Source organism: Penicillium soppii (genome assembly GCF_028829465.1).
Source record: "Penicillium soppii strain IBT 18220 chromosome Unknown utg000006l, whole genome shotgun sequence".
Classification (NCBI taxonomy): domain Eukaryota; kingdom Fungi; phylum Ascomycota; class Eurotiomycetes; order Eurotiales; family Aspergillaceae; genus Penicillium; species Penicillium soppii.
The window spans coordinates 668984-695661 of NW_026643236.1; the positions used below are offsets into that span (position 1 = coordinate 668984).

The 26678-nt window shown below is 49.0% G+C and overlaps 15 protein-coding genes across 15 annotated transcripts; 8 read left to right on the plus strand and 7 right to left on the minus strand.

The window, feature by feature from the left end:
* Nucleotides 1-288: 288 nt before the first annotated feature.
* On the plus strand, nucleotides 289-3063 carry N7529_007626 (putative quinate pathway repressor protein QutR; the record flags this gene model as incomplete). Its single annotated transcript, XM_057243153.1, has 2 exons — nucleotides 289-2748; nucleotides 2809-3063. The coding sequence occupies 2 exons, from the start codon at nucleotides 289-291 to the stop codon at nucleotides 3061-3063; spliced, it is 2715 nt and encodes a 904-aa protein (XP_057094691.1).
* A 697-nt stretch (nucleotides 3064-3760) lies between these two features.
* On the plus strand, nucleotides 3761-4552 carry N7529_007627 (SDR family NAD(P)-dependent oxidoreductase; the record flags this gene model as incomplete). Its single annotated transcript, XM_057243154.1, has 2 exons — nucleotides 3761-3825; nucleotides 3874-4552. The coding sequence occupies 2 exons, from the start codon at nucleotides 3761-3763 to the stop codon at nucleotides 4550-4552; spliced, it is 744 nt and encodes a 247-aa protein (XP_057094692.1).
* Nucleotides 4553-4897: 345 nt separating this feature from the next.
* N7529_007628 (uncharacterized protein) lies at nucleotides 4898-5665 on the minus strand (the record flags this gene model as incomplete). Its single annotated transcript, XM_057243155.1, has 1 exon — nucleotides 4898-5665. The coding sequence occupies one exon, from the start codon at nucleotides 5663-5665 to the stop codon at nucleotides 4898-4900; it is 768 nt and encodes a 255-aa protein (XP_057094693.1).
* Nucleotides 5666-5772: 107 nt separating this feature from the next.
* On the minus strand, nucleotides 5773-6085 carry N7529_007629 (Zn(II)2Cys6 transcription factor domain-containing protein; the record flags this gene model as incomplete). Its single annotated transcript, XM_057243156.1, has 2 exons — nucleotides 5773-5802; nucleotides 5831-6085. 2 exons carry the CDS (start codon nucleotides 6083-6085, stop codon nucleotides 5773-5775), a joined length of 285 nt encoding a protein of 94 aa, XP_057094694.1.
* A 158-nt stretch (nucleotides 6086-6243) lies between these two features.
* Nucleotides 6244-7019, minus strand: N7529_007630 (NAD(P)-dependent oxidoreductase; the record flags this gene model as incomplete). The annotated part of the gene is made up of 3 exons (XM_057243157.1): nucleotides 6244-6648; nucleotides 6710-6933; nucleotides 6992-7019. The coding sequence occupies 3 exons, from the start codon at nucleotides 7017-7019 to the stop codon at nucleotides 6244-6246; spliced, it is 657 nt and encodes a 218-aa protein (XP_057094695.1).
* Nucleotides 7020-7366: 347 nt separating this feature from the next.
* N7529_007631 (uncharacterized protein) lies at nucleotides 7367-8576 on the minus strand (the record flags this gene model as incomplete). The annotated part of the gene is made up of 2 exons (XM_057243158.1): nucleotides 7367-7844; nucleotides 7894-8576. 2 exons carry the CDS (start codon nucleotides 8574-8576, stop codon nucleotides 7367-7369), a joined length of 1161 nt encoding a protein of 386 aa, XP_057094696.1.
* Nucleotides 8577-9205: 629 nt separating this feature from the next.
* On the plus strand, nucleotides 9206-10267 carry N7529_007632 (uncharacterized protein; the record flags this gene model as incomplete). The annotated part of the gene is made up of 1 exon (XM_057243159.1): nucleotides 9206-10267. One exon carries the CDS (start codon nucleotides 9206-9208, stop codon nucleotides 10265-10267), a length of 1062 nt encoding a protein of 353 aa, XP_057094697.1.
* A 528-nt stretch (nucleotides 10268-10795) lies between these two features.
* On the plus strand, nucleotides 10796-12117 carry N7529_007633 (inositol monophosphatase family protein; the record flags this gene model as incomplete). The annotated part of the gene is made up of 6 exons (XM_057243160.1): nucleotides 10796-10976; nucleotides 11046-11097; nucleotides 11149-11237; nucleotides 11331-11766; nucleotides 11814-11945; nucleotides 12009-12117. 6 exons carry the CDS (start codon nucleotides 10796-10798, stop codon nucleotides 12115-12117), a joined length of 999 nt encoding a protein of 332 aa, XP_057094698.1.
* Nucleotides 12118-12310: 193 nt separating this feature from the next.
* Nucleotides 12311-13366, minus strand: N7529_007634 (shikimate dehydrogenase family protein; the record flags this gene model as incomplete). Its single annotated transcript, XM_057243161.1, has 1 exon — nucleotides 12311-13366. The coding sequence occupies one exon, from the start codon at nucleotides 13364-13366 to the stop codon at nucleotides 12311-12313; it is 1056 nt and encodes a 351-aa protein (XP_057094699.1).
* Nucleotides 13367-14771: 1405 nt separating this feature from the next.
* Nucleotides 14772-16585, plus strand: N7529_007635 (sugar porter family MFS transporter; the record flags this gene model as incomplete). The annotated part of the gene is made up of 4 exons (XM_057243162.1): nucleotides 14772-15308; nucleotides 15364-15768; nucleotides 15824-16132; nucleotides 16193-16585. The coding sequence occupies 4 exons, from the start codon at nucleotides 14772-14774 to the stop codon at nucleotides 16583-16585; spliced, it is 1644 nt and encodes a 547-aa protein (XP_057094700.1).
* Nucleotides 16586-16928: 343 nt separating this feature from the next.
* Nucleotides 16929-18029, minus strand: N7529_007636 (Gfo/Idh/MocA family protein; the record flags this gene model as incomplete). The annotated part of the gene is made up of 1 exon (XM_057243163.1): nucleotides 16929-18029. One exon carries the CDS (start codon nucleotides 18027-18029, stop codon nucleotides 16929-16931), a length of 1101 nt encoding a protein of 366 aa, XP_057094701.1.
* Nucleotides 18030-18673: 644 nt separating this feature from the next.
* N7529_007637 (sugar phosphate isomerase/epimerase family protein) lies at nucleotides 18674-19759 on the plus strand (the record flags this gene model as incomplete). The annotated part of the gene is made up of 1 exon (XM_057243164.1): nucleotides 18674-19759. The coding sequence occupies one exon, from the start codon at nucleotides 18674-18676 to the stop codon at nucleotides 19757-19759; it is 1086 nt and encodes a 361-aa protein (XP_057094702.1).
* A 392-nt stretch (nucleotides 19760-20151) lies between these two features.
* On the plus strand, nucleotides 20152-20858 carry N7529_007638 (uncharacterized protein; the record flags this gene model as incomplete). Its single annotated transcript, XM_057243165.1, has 2 exons — nucleotides 20152-20263; nucleotides 20320-20858. 2 exons carry the CDS (start codon nucleotides 20152-20154, stop codon nucleotides 20856-20858), a joined length of 651 nt encoding a protein of 216 aa, XP_057094703.1.
* A 1005-nt stretch (nucleotides 20859-21863) lies between these two features.
* On the plus strand, nucleotides 21864-22973 carry N7529_007639 (BRcat and Rcat domain-containing protein; the record flags this gene model as incomplete). The annotated part of the gene is made up of 1 exon (XM_057243166.1): nucleotides 21864-22973. One exon carries the CDS (start codon nucleotides 21864-21866, stop codon nucleotides 22971-22973), a length of 1110 nt encoding a protein of 369 aa, XP_057094704.1.
* A 1057-nt stretch (nucleotides 22974-24030) lies between these two features.
* Nucleotides 24031-24669, minus strand: N7529_007640 (uncharacterized protein; the record flags this gene model as incomplete). Its single annotated transcript, XM_057243167.1, has 1 exon — nucleotides 24031-24669. One exon carries the CDS (start codon nucleotides 24667-24669, stop codon nucleotides 24031-24033), a length of 639 nt encoding a protein of 212 aa, XP_057094705.1.
* Nucleotides 24670-26678: the final 2009 nt, after the last annotated feature.

Consider the following 26678-nt stretch of genomic DNA (forward strand, 5'->3'; position numbering starts at 1 on the left):
CCGGATGAGCGCTCGTCCGCCCTTTTTGTCCTTACATAACACATTCAACGGCCTTTGGGCCCGGGCGTCGGCCCACGCCGCTGATTTTGTTAATTTCTTTCCCCCCCCCCCCCCGCAAATTCTGGAAACGCTTACCATATTGGTTGTTCTCTTCCTCCACAATTTCTCCATATCTTCTATCCTGTGTCTACCCTTTTTGACTATTTCCTCATTACTTTCTGTGGTAATGGGTCCTCGACTCCCCTATCTCTCAATCTCTCATTCCTAATCACAGGACCCCCTCGCGCTATGTCCATGCTAGTCCGCCCATCGAAGAGAAAGCTTCACGAGGTTGAGACGCTAGAGGATGGGCCTCGAAAGTACAATGCAAGCGCCCTAGCCTCCCCCACCGTCCCCCTTTCATCCCGGCCACCCTCTCGTCGATCGAGTGAACACAGAGAAGCATCTGGAGATTCACACTCGCGGCCACCATCGTTGAGAGAACTGCACTCCAATCGCGGATCACCGGTTTTGTTCGAAAATGGTCATCTTCAGACTCCACGGACTTTCAGCCCTAAAGCATCCATTGTTTTAATTGGAATTCGAGGTACTGGAAAGTCCAGTTTGGCTGTCATTCTTGCCGCAACATCCGGACGACGCTTGATCGACGCAGACCGCTACTTTCAACAGAGTGTGGGATGTTCCCGGGCGGTTTTCAAAAAGGAAAATGATGGATTTGTGTATCGCCAACAGGAGGCTCGGGTCTTTGAATCGATGCTGGGGGATAACCAAGAGGGGTGTGTGATTGCATGCGGGGCCGGATCAATGGAGCGGAATGGCCAAAGGCTCCTTAGAGAATACGCGCAGACACACCCCGTTATCCACGTGGTCCGTGACCCAGAAAGTATTCAATCGTACCTCAAGGCCTGGGATACACAGAAAGTACGACACTTTTTGGATTTGTCTGGCCCGATATACCGAGGTTGCTCCAACCTCGAATTCTTCAATTTATCTGAGGCCAGAAGTGATAGTGTGCCCGCAGACAATAGTGATTCACCGGCACACAGAACGGAACCCAGATCACATACGCCCATCCCTTTCTTAACCCTAAAACGAGTTCAGAGAGACTTCCTCCGTTTCATTGCTTTTATCACTGGTGACATTGCCGAACTCAATAGCCAGCATGCTTCATTCCCGCTTTCACTGTTACCCGTGGAATCCCGAACTTACACCACTGCAGTGTCGGTGCCGTTCTCTAGGGTGTGTGAAAAGGGCGTGGATATCGAGGAGCTAGAGTTCACTGCAGATGCCTTCGAATTAGCCATCGATGTGACAGATTCTTCTGGTCAGCCAGGCCTTGACTCGAGCCTTGCGGACAGCATCAGTCAGGCAATTGCAACAATTCGTCGTAACATTATCGTGCCGTTGATCTATCACGTGGAAAGTTACACTTCCGCAGGGTCTCTTTCTCCTAGTCAAGCCCCGGTACGCAGCTCGGACGAAATCTACTTGAACCTCGTCCGTCACGGGCTGCGTCTGTCCACTGGATTCTTGACAGTAGATCTCTGTCGGGATGACCATCTCCTTTCTCAAATCATTTCTGCCAGTGGACGAACAAGAATAATAGGCCATTTCGAAGCCTACCAACCCCTACCTGGTGGCTGGGATGGGGATGAGTATATGAAAGTCTATGAGCGCGCCAAAAGACTGGGTTGTGATATCGTTCGGCTGTGCCAACCAGCCGAAGCCCCGGAAGACAATATTGCTGTGCAAAGATTCCGCCATCGCATTCAAAGTTTGCCCGTGCCTGGTCTTTCTCTGATAGCATACAACACAGGCCCGCTCGGGCGCATGTCTCGCTGCTTCAATCCTGTCCTTTCGCCTGTGACACACCCGTCTCTGGTGACCGAAAGGCCAACTCAATTACGATCGTGGATTACAGCGCGCGAGGCGCAGCAGTCGCTTTACAGCTCTTTTGCCCTGGATCCCATGCAGTTCTTTGTATTCGGTGCCAACACTACCTACAGTATGTCGCCCGCCATGCACAACACTGCCTTCAAGATATGTGGCTTGCCGCATAATTACGCAATCCATCAATCACCTACGCTACGGGGGTTAAACGACCTTGTGGAAAATCAATACTTCGGCGGATCGAGTGTCAGTCTGCCGTACAAAACAGAGTGCATCCCTCTCCTCCACTCAATGTCCACACACGCCCGAGCCATCGGCGCAATTAACACCCTCATTCCGATTCGCAACGTCCAGGACCTCGACAATGTCCGTCTCCAAGAATCCTCCGTTTTTCTCGAAAAGAGCCGCGCAGGTCCCATTAAAGGTCTACATGGCGATAACACCGACTGGATCGGAATCTGCAACTGCATCCGCCGTGGCCTGTCTCCCGCGAACGCGGTACGGCCATCAACGACCGGCCTTGTGATCGGGTCCGGTGGAATGGCCCGCGCTGCAATCTACTCTATGATCCATCTTGGCGTGCAAAATATCTTTGTCTATAACCGCACGCTTGCCAACGCAGAAAGGCTCGCTCACCACTACAACCGACAAGACCTTCACTCCAAGGAAGCCAGCGGGTCTGGCCGTCCTACTGTTCGCATTGTCGCGTCTTTGTCAGACCCCTGGCCGGCAGACTTCAAACAACCTACCATTGTTACCTCGTGTATTCCAGCTCACAGCATCGGCGGTGAGCCAGCCCCCAACTTCCACATGCCCACGCAGTGGCTGGAGAGCCCGACGGGCGGCGTGGTGGTCGATGTAAGTTGACATTGTTACTCCAGCAATCCTTCGATCTTGATCTCTAACAAGTGTTTCCAGTTGGCATACAAACCCCTCAACACCCCTCTCATGAAACAAACCAGAGGCCTCTCTCATCGCGGCTGGGTAGCCCTCGACGGTCTTGATGTTCTCCCAGAGCAAGGTTTCGCTCAATTCGAGCTTTTCACTGGCCGCCGCGCTCCACGGCGTGTCATGCGCAGTATTGTTCTCCAGGAATACAAGGATGATGAAGGCAATGACGATCATGACGCAATACAGGACAGGCTACAGCAGATGGACGGTCAGCCGAATTGATTGCTAATTCGGGCTTCGGGCCCAGGCTACTACTCCCAGGGCGAAGTCAACTCATCTGAAAAAGACCGGATCCAAGTTGAACGATGGTGGTACTGACTTCCCTCACCTCTTTATGTATATAACGCAACGACCACGGAGCTGTATGTTACATGGACAGCAGCCTTTTCAATATGATACCTACGATCCTCACATTCTTTTACGTACTTAAACCGAGTTGTGTCTCTATCTATCGTCGAGTAGAAGTGATTGCCCTGACCCCAATGCCAAGACCCCTTTGGGGTAGACTTGGGGTAACAATAAATTACAAACATAGCCGTCTTACCATATGACTAATGCTGCTACGGTACATTAATGCAGCATTCGTCATATTGTAAGACGGCCCTGGGGCTATGTAATACGCAGAGAATCTACCTGAGGCCACTGCTCTAGCGGTGTAACAAAAGTATTTGACCTCGAATACTTCGGTATCCACTTTGGCCTGGCCGCGGCCGAAGTACTCGAGGTCAAATACTTTTGTTACACCACTGTATATTGATGCGGTTGATCGTGTATTGTAATTCAATACGATGCTATCGCAAAGCTTTTGGAGTTCCTGCGACTTGACGCAATGGTTTTGATATGCCCAGTAAATCACGGTACATAGGTTTGGCCTTTATTTCTTGAATGCTCTCTGTGCCTTCTGACCTGCTCTTTCTAAATGGCAACCTCATACGACTTCTCAGGCCAATGTGTTCTGATAACAGGCGCCGCAAGTGGAATCGGGTGAGCTGCCCCAACCCCTCTTCATACTACACATCTAATATCCACCAGACTGGCCACAGCGAAAGCATTATCATCAAGCAATGCCCGGCTAGCACTGTGCGACATCAACATCAAGGGCTTAGAATCTTTCCAATGTGAGGGCAAAAAGCACCGCATATACGAGCTCGATGTGACATCCCCGTCTGGCATCGCCGAAACCGTGGAATCCGCGCTGCGGGATCTCGGCGGTATCAACCACGTCTTCAACTGCGCGGGCGTGAATCCCACAAATCACGCACTGACCGACACGACGGACGAATACTGGAGCAATATTGTCGACACGAATGTCCGCGGCACGTATCTGGTGACGCGAAGCTTGATCCCACATTTGAAGCCAGGGTCTTCGATAGTTAACGTCTCTTCTATTGCCGGGTCGCGTGCTATGGCTGGGTGGGCGATCTATAACGCTTCGAAATTTGGGGTCGTTGGGTTCTCTAAGTCCATGGCTCTTGAATTGGGACCAAAGTGTGTGAGAGTCAATGTTGTTGCGCCGGGGCATATTCATACTCCGACTAATATTGCGGTGAAGACGGGCCAGGAGGAGATTGATAGAACTGCTGAGTTCGCAAGTGCGATGGGGAGATTTGGGACGGCGGAGGAGGTGGCTGACGTGGTACTGTTTTTGATGAGTGGTGCTGCGAGGTATGTCAATGGGGCCGTGGTTGATGTTGATGGTGGAGCGAAGTGATGTGTGATGGAACGAAGGTAACATAGCACACATTACATAGTTGATTCGAATATAATTCTCAATATGGCCATCAAAGTCAGCCGTCCAGTTGACAAGTATCTAAAGTGCATTGAACATCCAGATTCTACTAATGGGGAGAATATTTTTGGTCCAAATGAACTCGTTTCTTTCAAAGAGCAATTTCCATGCGAGATATTTTGACCACTTGGGTTCAATCATTCCACATGTTTCTGGCTGAGTTCGTTGGTCTATAGTATCGAACATGGGGTATGGCAACCGCGGTATGATTTAAGCAGTGGGAATACATCTTATATTAAGATCATGACGTACAGACAATAACTACTTTCATATAGTGTCTATCCGTGCCGTGCTTTTTGCCCATCTCACAACTTTGCCCCATTCCTCATTTTCAGTCCCAATGTCTTCAGCAAGGCTTTGTACGATGGTCTTGCCCGCCACTTTAGCCCACCACATTTCCTCGAGGCGTCCCAATAGAGCCCCCCAGGAAATGTATATTAACAAAGCCAGAGGCTCTTGATTTTCAACTTGTTCGACAAAGTCGGTACCAGCCATAACTATCCAAGGAATTACCATCCCTTCTGCTATCGCACAGTGTTCGAGTGTATCAACAGCGTGGCGATATGTATGGTGTGGTGGCGCATCCATAGCACCGCAAAGCTTTCTTAAACTTGGAGGTAGTAAACCCTCTTCGGTTGATAGGAAGGTCGGATCAGCCCCCGAATAGGGTTGGATGATAAACCTGAACGATCCGTTATCAAGCGACGGACGTGCCTGATCAATGATAGAGTGAATTCCTTTCACGAGGTGAAATAGTGATTTCAAGTCAGTGGGCACCTTCCCTTTGATTTCTGGTTTTTCACTGGCCTTGATCTCCAGCGATGGGGAAACGACAGTACAAGCCATCATCAGCACAGAGCACGCAAAAAGCGCATCACAATTGATGGGTGAGATGTTTTCAAGTTCTGCACGAAATGCAGGGAATGTCCTGCTCTGATAATGTAGTGCATCGCTCAAAAGCTCTGCTCTTTCTGGATTGTCTATCTCGAGTTCGCTGGCCATATGTAGTGACGTAAGGGCCAGCAGTGCGTCCATGAGGAAATGGTGATGAAGCGCTTGTTCTACCACTTGTGTTTGAAACACGTCGCTCAGTATCGTCGAAAAGCTATGACATGTTTTCAATGTCCAGTGATGCATCAATTTTAGTTCTCGCGTGCGCCTCGGGATTGAAGCTAATGGAGCTTTCGGATTATCTCGAACAGATTCCGAATATGATTGTGGATTCAAGGTCTCTGGCACCGTGGAAATCACATCTCTTTCCCCCGGTAACAAGTCTTTTCTTTTGTATTCCTCAGACCAGTTGGACGGTCGAAAAGGGTTACCAGGATATTCACACTTTGCATCTCTAGCTTTGCAAATAGTACATGGAGGGCCGCTTTCGTCACATTTTATCCTGCGTTTCTTACATCGATTGCATCCACCGCGGGATTTAGTGTGGGATCGTCTTTGAGGCATACCACCAAAACGGTATGAAATTGTTGCTGGATGTGATGTTCAGCACAAACCCAACCAGTATTCTAAAGGTGAAACTTTAATCCGTGGCCATATCAAGGGCGGTGAAATTCTCTCTACTTCGAGCGTTTGAAGACATACAATCGGTACATTTCTTTCCCTCACTTGTTACAAATATATGGCACCCTACCCACCCAGTTACCCTCAGTCGCCTCATCCAAAACCCATCTCGCAACGCTAGCTCTACTAATCCATGTTTTATCCATCCCACTCCCCAAGTAGGTCGCACTAACTGGTGCTTCTTCTCCATTTGTAAGCCCGCCCACGCGAAACAGTCCCCACTGTCTGCCATCCATCTTCGATGATGAAGAAATTGCCTTCCCAACACCAACCATCTCATGATACTGGCCAGGACTAAGGAACTTCATAGTCCATTCCCCAATACGCCATTTCCATGTTTCAATGTCAGACACATCTCTGAAAGATGGTGTGCACAGTATAAGAACACGGGTTATGTTTTGTGAAGCGAGTTTCGGGATAAGGAGCTTGTAGCCGTTTGTCAAGGGCTAGATTGCTCATTAGTCTCATTCGAACCCTATGGAAATATCATAGAAAGGGTTCTCGTACTGTTCCTTTTGATCCAACTGCTGGCCCTGCAAAAGAAACAAAAATATCTGCTTTACAGTTTGCGGCTTTGTCAAGGTCCGAATCGACCTCGAGCGAGCCTTGAATGATCTGTGTTGCTTCGCTAAGCCGGATGTGCTCAGGAACTTTACTGGCGTTTCGGACGAAGAGCACGAGCTTGTGGCCTTCTTTAAGTGCGAGATCACAGAATTGGCTGCCGATAGCACCTGGGTTAGATTCAAGTTAGAATTTCAACGTGAACTCAGATACCAGGTTAGGGAGTACCAGAAGCTCCTAGGACGAGGAAATGCATTTTCGCTTGAACATTCAAACTTTCGAACTTTGAATTAAATATTTGAAATGATCAGAGGATGCAGGGCATTTTATGCGGCGCGAATAGAGTGACTAGATAATGCCAAGTATTGCTGGCCCCACCGAATACGCATCTTAGTTCGCCCGAAACGGCAATTTGTACGCTTTTTCTACTCCATGACACACTTGTTGATGATAACGCCAATTGGCGTTCAAATTGCTCCTTATTGAAAGTTGGAAATCACTGAACTTAGAATAGATATTCTCTGCTCGCGTAATACACTGTAGAATATCATATATAGTACCAAACTAGTTGAGATGACATCCTTAGTGGCAGATATTAAAAGGCTAGACCTTATAGGCCAGGATATAACGATCACTATCATACTCGGTGACCGTATAATATTCCTTCCGAACAGGATTGAAGCTCAAGTCCTCATTTCCCGCCATGAACCAACCCTTGTGCTCTTTCGCCGTTTTGCCTTGTTCCCAAGTAAAGAGATCGCCTGATTTGGGGGCTTTACCGGTACTGCGCGAGATATAAAATGTCTTTTCGTATGAAAACGCACCTTGAACGTTAACAATATTGACACAATGGGCCCAGCTTGCAGTAGCAATGCCTTTGTCGTCGGTGTGTAGCCGGCGGGTCGTAGCATCTAGATCATATTTGACATAGCGGATAGGGACCGGGGTTTTGGTGTTCGGAAATTTTTCTCCTTGACGCACAAACTCACCGACCATCAACGTGTCGGGCGAGTCGCTACGGTCTAAAGAAACCCAAGAGAAGCGGAAGGGGGAAGCGTCTCCGGCAGTCCACTTGTAGTAGCTAGAATGGTATTAGTCTTGATTGTAAAAGATATCATGAAGACACTCACCGGATTTGAGGAAGAACATATAGGTAGCCGTCCGCAGAATAACCTTTACCGTCCTTTGTTTTTCCCACGCCATCCGCAATCTCAATCTCCCAAATATTGTCCAGGTCAAAGGCACGGATGCCAACCTTTGTGTCGACAACATAGAGCACATTTCCATACCACATGATGCCACCCGCATGAATGGCAATGGATATGAAGTCATCGTCGGCAGTAGGGTACACGAGCATCACATGGCGATACTTGTGTGTTTTGCGATCGACGAAACTTAGCCGCACGCTATCCTTATCGCGATACCAACTGACAATCCATACATTGTGGTCATTCCAGGTTCCTTTGCCAAAAGCATCGGCGGAGCTGGTGATTCCTTGTGGAACCCAATCCTTTGTGTTGTCGTCACCTGAGTTCCAAGCCCATGCTTCGACGGGAGACCCATTACCAACCGATGGCGAGCCTTTGCTCAACGCACGGTTTGCAGATTCGAGAACCGCGGTAACGCTCACATTCTTGCCTTTTGACTTGAAGTATTTCGCGAGCACAGGCAAGTGAACATTATCTGCAGACTCCTTGAGGGTGAAGTCTTTGTCGTTGAGCGTCGTCTTTCCTTCACAGTAACGAGGGTCGGCCGCAATCGCGACGGGGAGGCAAAGAGAAAGGAAAGCAGTCAATACAAATGCGTACCGCATGATGAATTCTGGTCTCGAATGGGAGGTATGTCTTTAAGGGAATTGGTCAGTTTCGTGCCCGGGAGAGGTGCAGTTTATAAACACATTCTGTTGCACGAATCCATACATGAGGATTCACCTTCACCAGCTGCGTATGAACTATAGCCAGACAGCCCCTGTTAGATTCCGTATAGGAGTCCTTCCCCTCGCATGGCTCGTGTTTTGATAGGATTGTATGGAATACGAGCCTTGGCAGGCCCGTTTAAAGTAGCTAAACCTAAATTGCATGCCGAGAAACAGTTTCAAGCATCGTGAGAGGCCCGCTTAGATCAAGGCGGGACGGACTAAATGTAAGGTGAAGTAATTTAAGAAAAGCTCGTATTGGTCTAAAAATAATACAATCGTATTTCCACGTCGAGCACGAACACTAGTCAGCATCGGCTGTGATCACTCATCTTTCCTCGCTGCCTACGGCTGCCTTACGTTCTCTCATCGTTAGTTCATGGACTACATTCCGGTGCCCCATTGCCCCCTCGTAGCTCCGAATCTTGAGCCTCAATAAACACTGCTCCTCCCGATGCCACACGCGCAAATTAAAGAAAGATAAAATTTTCTCCCTTGATGTTTCATGGAGAACAATAGAAACGAATATGAATCGCTTTTTCGACAGTCTAAGCCGAGAAAACCCCCCGCCAGGATATGAAGCATCACCAAGCGCCCCACCGACTTACGAGGAATCAGAAAGCGACACTACCTTCGAGGATGCAAAATCTTTACGTGATGCTACTAAGAGTATGGACACAGACAATGTGACCCTTAATAGAATCATATCACGTACATCTTTGAACCCGCAACGAATGATATTGCTGCAGGAGACATACACACAGCTGTTCAATCGTGATCTCGAAAGCGACATCCGAGGGTATATGCCATCATCCTTAAAAGATGCTTCTTTCAAAGATGCTATCATAGGAATGATCAAGGGCCCAATTTGGGTCGATGTGAAGCGGCTGCACAATCCTCATGCCCTTCCTCCTGTCACTGCCAAGCAGGTCTTCATGGAAATTATCCTCTTCCGTCCAAATTCCCAACTCCAAGCAATAAAACAAATGTACGATAGGCTATATCCACGGACTCCCCTTGAAAAACACATCAAAATCTCTTGTCCTGGCAAAACCGGCCAGCTTTTGGCCATGTGTTTAGAAACAACGCGGAATGAAGATGGCTCCGACACGCGCTATGCAGACATGGTGCGTGCTGACACTCGACGCTTGCACCAAGGCATCTGGCAACACGATGCAGATATGGATGAAGTTATAGAGATCTTTGCACGCTCTTCTCGCGAGAAAATCTTCTCCATGATGGAGCAATTCGAATTCATCTACCCTCTCACCATGACGGCCTATATTGAGGACAGGCTCAAAGATGATTTTCGCGATACCTTGCTGGTTTTATTGTCCTGGGCGGAAGACCCGGTGCAATACAGTCGGGATACTCTTTTTAAGCTCTTTCACATCCAGCCAGGTCACTATCGAGACATGCCCACTCTCACTCACACTATGCTTTGGGCGCATTGGAATCGAACGATGTTTGAGGTTGGGAAGATGAGGCTTCAATATACGGGTTATAGACTGAGGGAAAGGTTGGAAAAGGGACTGTCTAAGAGCTCGTATCAGAAGTTGATGTTGACGATATGCGAGAGAAAATACTAAGGCTTTGCAAGGCCCAAGCATATGCCAATACTTATGTAAGAACTCAATAGCTATTTTGTTCGTTTTTGTTCTATGAAGCTCTGAAATATTTGTGGAGGCCATGACATCCCTTTTATGAAGTGTAATAAATGCTCCAGATTCATGGATGAAGTACGGGTGCTGGATATATATCTGGTTCCGCCCGCGAAGACCAACTCAATCTCTCTTGATGCAGATTTTGAAGGCGTTGATGAATTTCGCAAGAACTTTCTGGAAAAATCATGCCATTTGTACGTGATTTGTGTTATTTAAGGGACAACAACGGGCACAGGGACAATCCTCTGGTATATAGGCGAAATGTATCAGAAACATAGCCTCACCTCCATATAAAGTGGGGAAGTCGTCGATAAGCAAATCGGTTAGCGGCGGTCTCGATTTTCACCGGATGACTCAATTGTCAATCTTCCCCTCTTTCATTCTCTCGTTCTGCTTCATTCTTGAACATACATTCAACTTCATTCGAGTCCGCCACATTCACCATATCACATCATGCCTGGACCCTTACCTCAGGATGAGCTGGACGAGATCTACGCCTTCGCGATAGACCTTGGTCGCAAGGCCGGGAAAATGCTCATGGAGCGTGTTGACCAGCGCATCTCGGGCGAAGAAAGCACCAACAACTTTGAAGAGAAGGAAAATGCGGTAGATATCGTGACGCAGACCGACGAAGGTGCGCAACCCGAGCCCCAGCCGATAAGCTCATAAAAAAAATGATAAAGCTGATATTTCCACCTGACAGACGTCGAAGTATTTATTCGGAGTTCCCTAGAAGCCCGATACCCAACTCACAAGTCAGTGGTGGCCGACCAGAATGCAGTGGCAGCAAGCTGACCCAACTCCAGATTCCTCGGCGAGGAGACATACGCTAAAGGCGACTCGCGCGACTATCTAATCGACGAGAAACCAACATGGTGTATCGACCCATTAGATGGTAATTGAACACTTCCCAATCACCAAACTACCACCCAAAACCCCTGAATCATGCGCATCGCGCAACCACTCAATTCCAGCTAACCCGTCCCAGGGACCGTAAACTACACGCACATATTCCCCATGTTCTGTGTCTCAATCGGCTTCATCGTGGAGCACAAGCCGGTAATTGGTGTGATCTACGCCCCATTCACAGACCAGCTATGGTCATCCTGCACCGGGCGCGGCGCCTGGCTAAATGAGACACGCCGCCTGCCGCTCCTGCACAACCCCATCCCGCCGATGCCGCCCAATGCGCCTGCGCAGTGCGTTTTCTCCTGCGAATGGGGCAAGGATCGGCGCGATATCCCTGACGGTAATATGCACCGCAAGATCGAGAGCTTTGTCAATATGGCGGCGGAGCTGGGCAGTCGGTCTGGGAGGGGCGGGATGGTGCACGGCATGCGTAGCTTGGGCAGTGCGACGCTGGATCTGGCGTATGTTGCTATGGGGTCTTTTGACATTTGGTGGGAGGGGGGTTGTTGGGAGTGGTGAGTTCCTCCCTTGCTTGGGGGTTGTGTGTGCTGACCTTTCATAGGGATATTGCTGCTGGTGTGGCAATTCTTTTGGAGGCTGGTGGGCTTATGACCACTGCTAATCCGCCGGAGAATGAGGCTACGGCACCGATTGAAGATGTTCGACTCGGTAGTCGGTTGTATTTGGCTATCAGGTGAGTTTTTGGATTCTTGAGGGTTCTTTTTTATTTGGACCGTGCTGATCAGCCACATTCCAGACCGGCTGGCCCGTCCGCTACTGAGACGGGTCGCGAAACGCAAGAGCGCACAGTACGTGAAGTCTGGCGCCGTGTTCGTAACTTGGACTATTCGCGGCCTGGTGCCTAGATGGGGCATAAGAACCCAAATGTAGATCCTGGTCTGTTTGGTACATAACAATTTACAACTAAACACAGTATATGGTATATTCAGAGTGATATTTATTTCAAAATCGACGCCACCCATCTATATATAGACAATGCAACTAGTAGCTATTTGGCGCTCTATACAGTCATAAAAAGGACATGATCATAAAAGAATATCACAGGCTGGACCTCGATGCTTCCCGCTCGGCAATAGTCTTAGCAACAAGGTCCTTGACCTCCTGCACCAGACCAGGAGTACCAATGATATCCTTGCCGGTCCAGAGGCGGGCCTGCTCAAGACCCTGCCAGATTAGAGCCTCGGAGCCAAGAATGACCTTCCAACCACCGGCGGTGGCCAGATTGGCGATATCAGTCCAGGGAGTAGGGTGGTAGCACATCTCCAGGATGACACCCTGCTGCTTCTCCGCATCGGCAGCAGTTCCCAGGAAAGCCTCAATGATGGCGCGGGCGCGCAGCTCCTCGGGGGTCTTGGGCGGGTAGTTAGGAATACCGGAGACGATAGCAGCGGGGGACTCGAGACGAGCCGCCTCAGCGGGGTCTGTAACGGGGATAAGAGGAGCCTGGGCATTGGGATCCGGGTTGCGGCGGCGGTCTTCCTCAAGGATGGCAGCCACTTCGTCGGCGTCACGGTTGACGACGTAGATGCGGCTGGAGCCGAGCCAGCGGCGCATAACGTAGATAGCAGTGCGGGCGGTGCCGCCACCGCCGATGATGAGCGCGGGCCGGCCGCGGAAACGCGATGCGTCGGGGGCGTTTTGGGTGAGCGCTTCGCGGATGCCGTCGCAGTCGGTGTTGGTGCCGACGTACTGGCGTTCGCCGGTTGCTGGGTCGTTGCGCAGGAAAATGGTGTTGCAGGCGCCGGCTTGGCGAGCGTGCTCAGTCAGATCATCCAGGTGAGGCATAATTGCAACCTTGTGGGGCATCGTCACGGACGAGCCGACGAACTTGGGGTTGGATTTGATTGATGCCATATATTTCTCAATGGGAGGCGACCGTGTGTATGGGGGAGGGTAAGTCTCTGATGTGCCGGTCACGCTGGAAAGCGGAATCTGAGTCCAATTGAGACCAAGGGCATTGTAGACGGTTTGGTGGAGAGGAGGGGAGAGAGAATTCAACAGGGGGTGACCGTATAGGTAGGCAACGCCATCGAGGTGGGATGGGATGGCAATGGGCTCCTCTGGCGGGGTTTGGTTAATTTCTGTGACGGACATGGTGAAGATTATTTTTTGATTGGAATATGCCGATCTCAAAGGGGAGGGGTTACAATGTTATAAAGATGAAATGGTTAAATTCGGAGATTTGGGAAAAAAAAAGGCTCTATGGTGAAAAAGAGATGACCCGCGGGCGGAGAAACATTTTGCTCTTTCCTACTCCCCACTCTCCACCGAGATATTCCACGTTGGCACCATATGGAATCATCTTCAGGGTTTATTTATATCATGGCATTGTTTCTGTGATCAGGAAACATCTATTTATCCAAATATTGACTTACTTGCAAACTTCATGCTTCGATACTTTGACATCTCGTCCTCGGCTGCACAACATATGGGCTGAATGCTTTCCCACTGCAACTACCCACACCCCACGGGGAAATGTGATATGGCGCGCATGAGACTTTCCAAAGACCAATGGGAGTATTCCGCTTACGACAATGGATGAACGGAGTACAAATTAATGTCCCGCCAGACAATCCCTAGTGATGGAATGTGCGCAGTGGCTGCGTGTTTATGCTTGAGCTGCCGGGGAAGCGCTTTTCCCCGCCACGCGAACTCAACAATCAGTCATTGGCCCTTCCAGCCCTCGCTTGTTCGTGGGTCCATTTTGAATTTACCAATCAGAATGTACTTTATTCGCTATTTCACACCGTTCCGAGACTGGGTCTTGCACTTGCATCGCCTCCGGGGTACCCCAGACATCTGGAGGTGATGTTCACTTGTCACGGGATACATACTGGGGATGTCCCCACTATTCAAGCGGCATCGGAGCATCCCCACAAATTCTAATGCCTAAGTCTAATTCTCCTCGTGCGGTTGGTCAACGCCCACAGCAGAGTTTGCCATTCCCTGAGTCTTTGAGTCAATCTTCTGCTGGGTTCAAGCCACAATGGGGGGCCAAGAGGCAAAGAATCCCATTCACCGTGACTCGCACAGTCCTCGCCCAGAATACCCAGATTAACTTAGAGTATTCGTTTTGCCGCGCCTTGGCTTTTTCTTCGCTTCGACACGAGGTTTTTCTCTCAATAATTGTGCTATACCTTTCTCCGCCTCCACATCTCCACGATTCCTCCCCCTATTTTCAACCCCAGATTCTCTCCTCTCTCTTCCCCAGGGCAAATCGACGGTCCGGGGCTCGAGCCTATTTAGATCTCGTCTATCCTCGCTAGTTGCCTTTAAAAAAACGTGGCGTGGACTTACTTTTCTATTTCTATCTCTACCTCCCACTTCTTCTCTTTCTTCCCATCCCTACACTCGCACCTTGCATACATACGCACGGGTCTTGATAGTCCTTCCTAGGACACATATCTTACTGCCTCTTTGCATCTGGCATTGAGGAACGATCGAGATCATCCGGTAACACGGGCTCTTTCAATCATCCTTCAATTCTTCTATTTTTATCATGTCTATCCTCAAGCTGGTCGAGGACCGGCCGACGCCTAAGGCGGTCTACAATTGGAAAGTCTACCTCCTGGCAGCTGTTGCATCATGCACATCCTGCATGATCGGTTACGACAGTGCCTTCATTGGTACCACTCTCGCGCTTGACTCTTTCAAGACCGAGTTTGGTTTCAATGATATGAGCTCAGGGACCAAGAATCTGATCAGCGCCAACATCGTCTCCTGCTACCAAGCTGGTGCTTTCTTCGGTGCCTTCTTCGCGTACCCGATCGGACACTTCTGGGGTCGCAGGATGGGTTTGATGGCTGCTGGTCTGGTTTTCATTCTCGGTGCTGGTCTCATGCTTGGTGCTAACGGCGAGCGGGGACTTGGTCTCCTCTACGCTGGCCGTGTCCTTGCTGGTCTAGGTGTCGGAGCAGGCTCTAATATCACCCCAATCTACATTTCCGAATTGGCCCCTCCCGCCATTCGTGGTAGACTTGTTGGTGTATATGAGCTAGGCTGGCAGATTGGTGGCCTTGTTGGATTCTGGATCAACGTAGGTTTTATGTCCTGCCTAAATTCTAGCTTATATGCTAACAGTCTACTAATAGTTTGGTGTCGATGAAACTATGGCACCTAGCCACAAGCAATGGCTCATTCCATTTGCTGTTCAGCTCATCCCCGCCGGTCTCTTGCTCATTGGTAGTGTCTTCATTCGAGAGTCACCTCGCTGGCTCTTCGGACGCGGTCGCCGCGAAGAGGCCATCAAGAACCTGTGCTGGGTTCGCCAGCTGCCCGAGGACGACCTCTACATGATCGAAGAGATTGGTGCCATTGACCAGGCTTTGGACGAGCAGCGCCGTAGCATCGGTATTGGGTTTTGGAAGCCCTTCCAAGCCGCCGGCACCAACAAGAAGGTCATGTGGCGGTTGTTCCTCGGAAGCGCGCTGTTCTTCTGGCAAAACGGATCTGGTATCAATGCCATTAACTACTACAGCCCTACTGTCTTCAAATCGGTAAGTTGCATCTCGCCGAGCCCCTATTTATGGAGCAATTCTGACTGTGCCTTAGATTGGTGTCAAGGGTACCAACACTAGTCTGTTCACCACCGGAATCTTTGGTGTGGTGAAGACCGTTGTCACTTTCGTCTGGCTGCTTTGGCTGATCGATCACGTCGGTCGCCGTAATTTGTTGTTGATAGGCGCCGCAGGTGGTTCCGTCTGCCTATGGATCGTCGGCGCATACATTAAGATTGCTCAGCCGGAGAAGAACTCAAGCGACAGCTTGAGCGGTGGTGGCATTGCCGCCATGTTCTTCTTTTACCTGTGGACCGTGTTCTACACCCCGACCTGGAACGGTACCCCCTGGGTTCTTAACTCGGTAAGCATTTCCAACCAAACCAAACTGTGAATTGTGTGCCAATGCTAACATCTCATCTAGGAAATGTTTGACCCCAACATGCGTTCTCTGGCTCAGGCCTGCGCTGCCGCCTCCAACTGGCTGTGGAATTTCCTCATCTCGCGCTTCACTCCGCAGATGTTCACAACTATGGGGTACGGCGTGTACTTCTTCTTCGCATCTTTGATGATATGTTCCATCATCTTCGTGTACTTCCTCGTCCCTGAAACCAAGGGTATCCCACTCGAGAGCATGGACCAGCTGTTCGACATCAAGCCCGTGTGGCATGCCCACAAACAGATGGTTGCCCAGCTGCGCGAGGACGAAGAGCGCTTCCGCCACGATGTCGAGTCTTCCGGTCTCGGTGCGTCGAAGCTTGGCGCGGAGCATGCTGAGCAAGTCGAGGATTCTGCGGCCGAGCCGAAGTATGCTTAAACCATGCTATGAGTAGATCTTCCTGTGTTAGCACTATCTGTTGTTGTAGAACCTCAAGTGTGATTTTGTTGGTTGAAAGATTGTTCTCGTTCTTGGAATGATCTTGGATTTGTCGACCTGGCGTCTTCTTTTGGTACCCTGAGACTGTTGTCTATGTACACTGCACCAAACGAGTGTGAAGAAGAATATGATTTTTGACGACCGCCCTTTGCTGTATAGTCCAAATGAATATACCCATCTCTGTATCTTATGATAAGTTCTCTCCAAATCAACACCTTAGAAAATGAAATAAAATAGAGAAATAAATGTACTCGCCTCGAATTCCACCATCTATGTATCCGATTTAAGCCAACAAGTCAACATCAATATCGACAGGCTGGCCCGATCGCATAGCCTTCTGAACAGCCTCGCAGACAATCAATGCACGCAAACCTTCCTCACCAGAGCAACTAGGCTCAACCGTCCCACTAATAACATCAACAAAATGCGCCAGCTGCAAATCAAACGGCGCCTTATCATCAGAAAGCGGAATCCGATCAACAGTCAACGGATGATTCCAACTCTTGTCAGGACTGGCATCGTAGCTCCAACGGGTAAGATCAGGCACGCTAAGCGAAGCCTCGGATCCAAAGATACGGTAGAAGTCGGAATCAGCGCCGGTTGTCGACTTCGGAATAATTGGGTTCTCACCCGTCCCAGTCTCGAAATTGTGTGGCGAGGGCGTGGCATCGCAGACCAGGAACGTACCCACGACGCCCGAGGCAAAGCGCAACGTCAGTGCGGCGCCTTCGTCCGCGTTGTGCGGGGGACTGGGGCGCTGCGGGAGCGTGCGCTCTGCTGTTACACGCACGATCGGTCCGAAGAGGTGGTGCATGAGGTCGATGTCGTGGACGAGGTTGATGGGGATGACGCCGCCGCCGCGGTCATTCGAGGCGCGCCAGTCTGTTGGCGGGGCGAAGTACGCGTCCGGCTTGTATAGAGTCCAGAGGCCGTTAATGGCGATGGGACGGCCAAGAGAGCCGGAGTCGAGGACGGACTTGGTGGCTCGCACGTAGGGGTTGAAGCGGCGGTGGTGGCCGACTAGGAGCTTCAGGTGGGCGTGCTCCGCGGCTTTGGCGAACTCGAGGAGGGACCGTCCGTTCTCGAGGGTATCACTGACGGGCTTTTCGAGGAGGACATGTACTCCGCCTGCGAGGAGCTCTTTGGCGACGGGGACATGCGTGTGGTTTGGGGTGCAGACGATTGCTGCGTCGGGGCGGTGGGGTGATGCTAGCAGGGAGGCTACGGAGGCGTAATAGTTTGTTTTGAGGGTTGAGGCGGTTGCTTCACCTGTTGGCATTGGGTCGACGAGAGCGGTCAGCTGTGTTGAGGGGTTGGAGATCACGGATTGAGCGTGACGAGGGCCGATGAGGCCTGCGCCGATAATGGCAACTTTAATAGACATGGCGGTGGTTCGAAGCTCGAAGGGACAAAGATTGAATATGAGGGTTTGAAGGCTTCTAACTTGAGAGACTATAGCTTGCGGAACTTGAGTGGAAACTCAATCTGGTGGTTGGCTGCTTTTTGATTGCGGAGAATCTGTCATTGCCCCGGACCCTGAACGGATTTCACAACTCGGCGCCGGTTCACCGGTGAAGAATGGACCCATACGGAAAAAATCATTTGCGGGGACGAGTGTTCGTTTTGATTCCAAGGATGGGGGAAGGATTGCTAATGAGTACATAGTGCGATGTGGAGGGGAAATTCAACGGCTAAACGAAATGGGGAAAACGCTTTGCCGGCCATGTGACCGGCCTACTATCAGGCTCTGCCTCGTAATCAACTCACGAATCAAAGTACTCGAACCAGGCAGAACGTTCAGTCATGGAGGGGATATTGGGGGATAACGTTTTGTCGCAATAATTTTGTTATCTTCCCCTTATGGGCTCAAATAACCCTAGTCTCGCTGATACTCTAAGACATTCTCACATTCCTCACGCTTTAACTTCCACCCTCTCTTTTTCTAAAACAAAAGTCTCCTCCAACCTCTACATAAATCCGGCTCTATTTAATTCAACGCAAGCAACGTTCACAGTCCTCTTAAAAAATATGGCTTTCAACCGTCCCGGCATCGCCTCCATGTCCCTAGGCCGGCCCTGGGTGCACGACCTCCCAGGCAAACTGATGCAAGCCGCGGCCCATGGCTTCGAGGGCATCGAGCTTTTCTTCGACGACTTGGACTGCTATGCCCAGCGTGTTTTCGGCGGCGATCACCTCGAGGCCGCAAAGTCAACACGGCGGATGTGCGAGCGCCTCGGACTGACCATCATCTGCCTGCAGCCGTTTTCCATGTACGAAGGTCTCATCGACCGCGCCGAATCAGACCGGCTCATCAGCGAGAAGCTTCCTAAGTGGTTCATCCTGGCGCGGGCGCTTGGCACAGACATGATTCAGGTTCCTTCCAACTTCCTCGGACCAGACCCCCAAACTGGTGCAGCTCGTACCACTGGTGATCGCACTGTGATTGTGCGTGATCTCCAACGCCTAGCAGACCTTGGTGCCGGTGCCGGTTTCCGGTTTGTCTACGAGGCTCTTTGCTGGGGTGATCACATCGACACCTGGGAGGCCTCATGGGAGGTCGTCCGTGATGTCGACCGCCCCAACTTCGGTCTCTGCCTCGACTCATTTAACATCGCCGGTCGTGTATATGCCGACCCTGCGGCCCCCTCTGGTTGCACACCAAATGCTGCGGCTGATCTGGCTGCTTCATTGGAACGTTTGCGTACTGCGAACATCGATCCCGCCAAGATCTTCTACGTTCAACTCGTTGACGGCGAGCGTCTCTCCGCCCCTCTGGATGAGAAGCACCCCTTCTACGTCGCTGGAAACCCTACACGCATGAACTGGTCTCGCAACGCCCGTCTCTTCCCCTTCGAAGAGTCTCGTGGCGGGTATCTCCCTATTTTGGATGTTGCTCGTGTCTTCTTCGAGGACCTTGGTTTCCGCGGCTGGGTTTCTCTTGAACTTTTCAGCCGAACTCTTGGTGAAACCGATCCTTTTGTTCCTGCCGACCACGCCCGCCGTGGTATCGACTCATATAACAAGATGGCTCACGTTCTAGGCTGGGAAGAGCCTACCGAGAAACTCTCGGCTTGCATCCCTGCGCCCGAGTCGCCTGTTCAACACCGCCTTTAAATATATCAGGTATCTTTATCTGTCTTGTATAGCATGCGGCATCTGTACATACACCATTTCATGACTTTTGACGATTTTCATTGCACATACTAAGTCTTTGCGGGCGGAAAATGTTGAGACTAGCGGGGAACATGTATTTCACATCTCATTTTCACATTGCATTCAATACGATTCCAGTCTTCTACATTTAATCACATTCTATGCCAAGATAACCGTATAAATTTCGTAGCAAACATACCCAGGTACCGACTGACTCCGGTATTGAGATTGATGTATATTTGTGTAGCTATACAACCCTGTCGCCTGTAATTTAGATACACATAAGTACCTTTACCGATCTAGTGAAACCACAATGTATTTAAACCCGTTGACCCCCGCAGTCATCTTCATCTATGCTTTCCAGCCTGTTCGGGATAAGTTCCCTCGGTGTGATGTCTGTCCCAAGCAATGACAAGCGCCGCGACACACGAAATGAATGCCGCAAGGCCTTGGCTGACCATATCCGTAAGTATTTTCGTTTTAATAATCTTACAATCGCAAATTGACGCCCGCGCCCTCAGATGAGCGACTTGGCCTCGAAGTCTCACCTGACAAGATACGCTTGCACCCGTCTCGAGACAGTGGATATGAATGGTCCGTGGCAGATTCCCAGCAGTACCTGTTCGAAAAGGAACTGAGTAATGGGAACATTGGTATCTATCGGTCTCTCATGGAAGAGCTCGGCCATTCAATTGAGGCGATCAGGCCTCAAATCGCGGGGTCGAATGGTGACCAACGCATGATACCTATTCGCCAGAACCCGGAGACGGGGTCAGATTCCTTCACGGCGACAATCGAACGACTAAAAAGCTCAAATCAGAAGTTTGCCCTCGAGTTAAATCAAGCTCGAGCCGAGCTGCAGCGGCTATCTCAGCAAAAAGAGGAATGGGATTCCAAAACTCGCAACCTTCAGGAGCAGCTTGTGAGCAGTCAGTCTCGGGCCGATCGATTAGAAAGAGAATTATTCAAGGCAAAGGGGGACATTGCAGGCGCAATCGACATACTACAGAACCAGCAATCGGAAAATCCAACCCCGAGAAAGCGGATGAGAAATATGTAGCGAACCAGTCGCTTAAGAAAATGTAGCGAAGGAAATGTAGTGTATTTCTATTCATGCAGGGAACCTGCTGGGCTGAAGCTTAAACAGCAAAGATGTATCACGAGAAGGACATCGATGAGAGAGGAGGCGGCTGAACAGTCCCGATATATGCCCAGGCGGTTGTCTGTGAACAATTGACATAAGGGTAACGATATTAATCGATACTTGAATGCTATGTATTCCTGAATCAATGGGAATTACCAAGACAGGATTCAAAAAATGATTTCAAGTCCTTGAAAAAGGTTGATAGAACATCGTACGAGAAGCATGTAGTGTACAGCCCGTCTAGAAAATCTGGTGATATGTCGATGTTCATGTATGCTCTCTAGGTCTTTCCATCTGTTTATGGTTGTTTCGAGGCTTAATGAACCATCAATTGATAAAGTTGAGAAATCCTGTAATATCATCTCGTTGAGACTTGCAATATAGACCATTTCTAGGCCTTTGAGATACCATGTAGTAGAAACAACAGGTGCAGGGATTGTTGGCAGATGAAAATACATGACAAAGTTGAGATCAATAGACACTGCTCAAAAAAGTGAATCGACAATACCATTTTCTATTGAATGCTGGCTATTGAATGTTGGCCATTGAGAAGTGCAACATTGTATTTCTCAAATGATCTACTAGCCTTTCCTGACTGCTCTTCCCCCAACTTGTCCTCTTATCATCTCATCCCCCATCATTTCTTCTCCATCAACTGAGTCTTCTCCCCTGCATCAATTTGATTGATTGATATTCACCCCCTCTCTCTATCTCGCAAGTCTGCACGTTTCTTCGCTATTCGTTGCCCAGACTTCAACGAGCTGCGCTGCAGACCCCAGGGGTTGAGCTAGTCTGAAGCGATCCAGGACATATCTGGTGTTGCAAGTTGTGAGTTACCCTTCCATTTGATACTCTTCTGTCTTATCTCTGGAACGAGATTTAATGGCGGATCTGATCACACAGATACACATCTCCACAACTATGGAAGTCGATCTCAACTTCGCAACTGCGGCTCTGCTCTTGCAGGTAGAGATCCATGAAGCTCAACAAGCATTGGCATCTCTTGACCCGGAGAACAATGATCAGAGAAAAGCTCTTCTTGAATGGATGGCTCAGCTTCGAGCCCGTGCAACGACCGTCGATCGTCAAATCGCTGCTGAAATTTCGCTCCAAACAGAGCAAGCGAAATTGGTATATCATCGCGATCATCAGATGGCTCTTGAACTGTCAGCAGAATCAGAGGACTCTCAGGCTGCTATTCTCCTGGATATCCAAGAAACACGTGTGAATGCTCCGCAAGTCCAGCCAGCTCCACGAACACAGCCATTTTCACGAGCACAGCCAACCCAACAAGCTGCCCTACCACAACCAGCACCACAACCAGCACCACAAGCACCACAAGCAGCTCCCATGACACTTACAAATCTCCTTGCATATTCCCAACCCCTAGTTTCTGGCGTTGCTAAATCCTGTGTTGCTCCGGCTTTCCAGTCTACCAAAGCTGAACCGGAACCAAATTTCTCGCACAAACGGCCTGTTCCAGACCTGACCACTGGAGACCAGGAAAAGCGACTTCGCACGGCTTCAACCGCACCAAATGTCCAGCACGAGTGCGAGTCATGCTTGGAGAAGTTTAATCAAGTTGAGATGCTCGTTGGCAGCTGTTCACATCATTACTGTCGGGACTGCTTGGTTCATCTCCTGGAGAATGCTCTGGTGGTCGAGACTCTATTTCCCCCACGTTGTTGCCGTCAACCCTTACCACTGGAGCAAGCACGGGCTTTGATTAGCAGCGAGATATGGACAAGATACGAGGAAAAGAAGATCGAACACAACGATCAATCCCGAACTTATTGTGCAAACCCAACTTGCTCCAAATACATCCTGCCATCGCAAGTCCGCGGTAGAGTTGCAAGATGCAAATCATGTGATCACCAAACATGCACCAGATGCAAGACTGTAGCTCATGCTGGGAGATGTCCTGAGGAAGATGAAGTTATTCTTACGTTGGCACGAGAGGAAGGATGGACACGCTGCTCCAACTGCGGCCATTTGGTCGAGCTTCGAAGTGGCTGCAACCACATCACGTAAGAATACATATGCATTTCTGTTTTCCTTGTTTCTTTCTTCACAATCAACGCACTAAAGACCTCTTTCTTAGATGCCTTTGCGGATTCCAATACTGCTACATTTGCTCCATGAAATGGAAGCAATGTGACTGTGCACAATGGGATGAAGGACGACTGCTGGATCATGAACGACTTAATGATATTCAAGATCGAGCGCGACGATTCGACATTGCTCGTGAAGATTGTGACCACCAGGTGGTCTGGAGAAAAATCCGGAGAGGAGCGCTGTGTGAACAATGTGGTGATCACATGCGAAACTTCATTCTGCAATGCCGGGGCTGCGGTTTTCAAGCTTGTCGAACCTGCCGAGCGAACTTCAATTAAAACCGAGGACATCGTTTATAGTTATTCTAGGGATCTGTATCATGCAAGTTATCCTAACTACCCCCAGGGGGTTGTCGTGGAATATCAAATTGAATTGAATTGATGAAACTGAGGTGGATGAATGACTATGAAGAATGGGCTATCAGTTATCGAATCCGGAATCTCTTGAATGAAAAATAAATTCATGGACTGACTATTTGTCGTACCTGCCTATGGAGCTAGGTAAAATTACATCTACTTAGAAAGTCTGAAATAGCATCAATTGCAATCTTACATAGTGTCTTGAAAGGTCTGGAAATGGATTATATCGAAAGCCTTCCTATTAGACACATTATGTAGGATATGTAACTACTATAAGCTGATGATTCAAAGCGAAGCGCGAAAGAATATTGAAGAGAGCTCAAAAACGAGAGGTAAAAAGAGGACGAAAAAGGTCTAGAGAGCATACCTAGATGACATGTCGCCAGACTTTCTACATGCGTAGATGGGACGTATTCAACAGTTCAACAATTCAGCAATACAAAGCTGCAGGTTGAAACATAGGCTGGACGGCAGATTCGAAAGACAGATGCTCATCATACAGAGTCTCAGATGGCTACGGGTTCGTGGGAACAACCATCTGATCTTGAGAGTCAAAACCAAGCTTTCGACCAAGACTAGCATGTCTCGCTGCCTTTGCGAAGCGAGTCCATGAGTTACCTCGTCTCGTTGTTCGCTCTGCCTAATCGCATCTGAGCCCACGCTCCCGCCCCATTGTGGCGAAAATTGGGGGTCACTGCTGGTACTTTGAACCCCCTTGCGGGATTCATCTCCACGAACAGCGAGCCAATTATCATCATGATTTGAGTATTGATTTCCACCTCGTGAAGCACGATAGTATCATCACTGATGGTTCCTGAAGGCTCAAAGCAAACTAAACGCTCGCCAATAGGGAAGGTTTCTGAGATCAAGAATATTGCAGCAGCGATACGAAATTGAGAGAACGCATTTTTCAAAGCTATCCTGTTGGGGCTATTCTCCTTATCGACAGCTGCCCAGTCTTGGAGCATTTTATACCCAGCGGCCATATGACAGAGAGTTGCGAGGATGTCTCTCTGATAGAAAGCGAGAAGCGCCAAAAGAAAAAAGGTGGTCATAACCGTCACTCGATGTTCCCGACTTGACTCATGCCGGTTCAGTTCGTTGCGACGACAAACGATCGACTTGTCTGCATAGCTAAGAGCCAAAAGGGTTTCATCATCCACGGTATGTTTCTTATAGATTTGGTCGGTTTTGACTTGTCGTACACTCCTTGCTATCACCGCATGCTGAATTGCAGTTTGCGTTGCGGTCATCTGAAGTAATGACCGGCTCCACAATTGATCTTCGAAATATCCATAGCTTGGAGTGCGCTGTTCCTGCACCAGCTATCCAGGTACCAGCGATCAACCCATGTTAGATCTACTTGGCTTGGTTCGACCAAGCATACCAGAGTCACGGCTTTATTTTGCAAGCAATAATAGCTCTACCGAGTTAATGTATTATTTTGGTCTGGAATTTCTGGTTGGCTGAGGCTTACGCCAAGCTCAGGTTTTCTTATCAGGGTTTTGTGCATATCCGTCGCAGGTTCAGCCTGTGTTAACACAGTTTTGACATGCCGACTGGGTCCCATCGCATCTGTTATGCCGGATTCTGCGTTGGAGACGAGTCAGTCAAACTTAATGTGGAGCTTCGGGGGACCCTGAAAGGCTTGTTAGGATGTAAGGAAGCAAGGATGCCTAATTTCACGTGATACAGCCTGTTCGGACGTTGGAATGGGGTGACCTGACGTGGCTTTGTCGAGGCATGGTGCCCACAAAACAGATATGATAGTTATGGGGTTTGGGGAGACAGGAAGCTTGCGGGAGTATCCTGACGGGCTCCCGCGTATAAATCCCCACTCTTGGCGCCGATCAACTGGAGCTTGCTACGTGATCTATTTAGTATACATTTTTAGTATTGATCGAGCAATTGATCTCGTTTTTTTGTCTATATGTAAAGATGTGGAGATATCTCTTAGATGGTGGTTTGATTCTGCGTATCATCTATTTTTGGTATGCAGAAGTGCCCATTAATCTCCATGGATCCCCACAGATCACCCTGAAGATTTGCGAAGTCCGGGGAAATTGATAATTGGAAGTGGAGCAGAGCCTTTTCTTCACAATGTGGTATATTGAAATGTAGTTAGGTATACCTATAACTAACTAGTTACTGTAGCTAACTAGTTTACTATGTATGGAGGTAGGTGTACACAGTTAGTCTTGTACTGAAACTAGTGTTTCTAGGGCCCAATTTTAAATGTCCTGTCCTGTGTCAAAGTAATATGGGTAAAGTCGACCAAACCATGGGTCTGACACTATCTGAGACAAATTTTGATTGAGGGTTCCTGGCAATTATCTTCCAAAGTCCGGTGTTTTAAAAGGGGACTATGAATAGATGCGTACTGGCGTACTGGCGTACTGGGTAGGGCTTGATGGTATCGGGGCCAAACTCACGCAGGTTTCAAACAAACCAACAGTTTCCAAGCTTGTATCAGACAAAATTGCTCAATACAATTAACAGCTCACTATGTACATATGTAACTATGGGTAATTGAGAATATTCAGCATCTCTACAATCTTGTACACCAGGAACCCCTTAGACACGTGACGCGTTTCACAATCTCACTGAAACACACGCGGCCTGAGCTGAGAAATGAAGGACAAGCCGAGACCACTCCGGAAATATTATTAAACTCTCGAGATTGACTTCAGCCGCAGTTAGGCCTTGTGAAACCATAGACAAGGCTGAAATTTGATGAAATATCGGGAACAAGAGAAGTGGATGACAGTGGTCAATGCGAGGTCGATCATATTAGACAATACCATTATACCATAAATATGATAAGAGGTAGTTGAACTGTTCGAATATTGTAGTATAATGACCTCAGATGAGAATAGAATAAAGACATTGTAATAAGTACGTACATATGTAGGTTGGATTCAGGAGAAATAGTACCTAATGAATTGTATACGTTTACACGTTTACGTGGGGTTCCAGACCGGGCAGAAAGCCAAATGTTCAACTCCTTTCTCATCTCTTCTCCCCCCCCTAATTATTATTGTCCTAAGTCAATCTCCCATTCTATTGCTTTTTCTTTTCTTTCTTTTCTTTTCTTTTTTTGCTTATTCTCCCCTGTGCATTTTCCAATTAATTTCAATTAATCTCCTCTGTCGGATCTCATTTCCTTTTCGCCTTTGGGGCCATCCAATTCCGCGAGGGGCAATATTCCGCATCTGTTGCGCTTAGCCTTCCAAACACACGCGGTTATTTTACTTGAAACCCT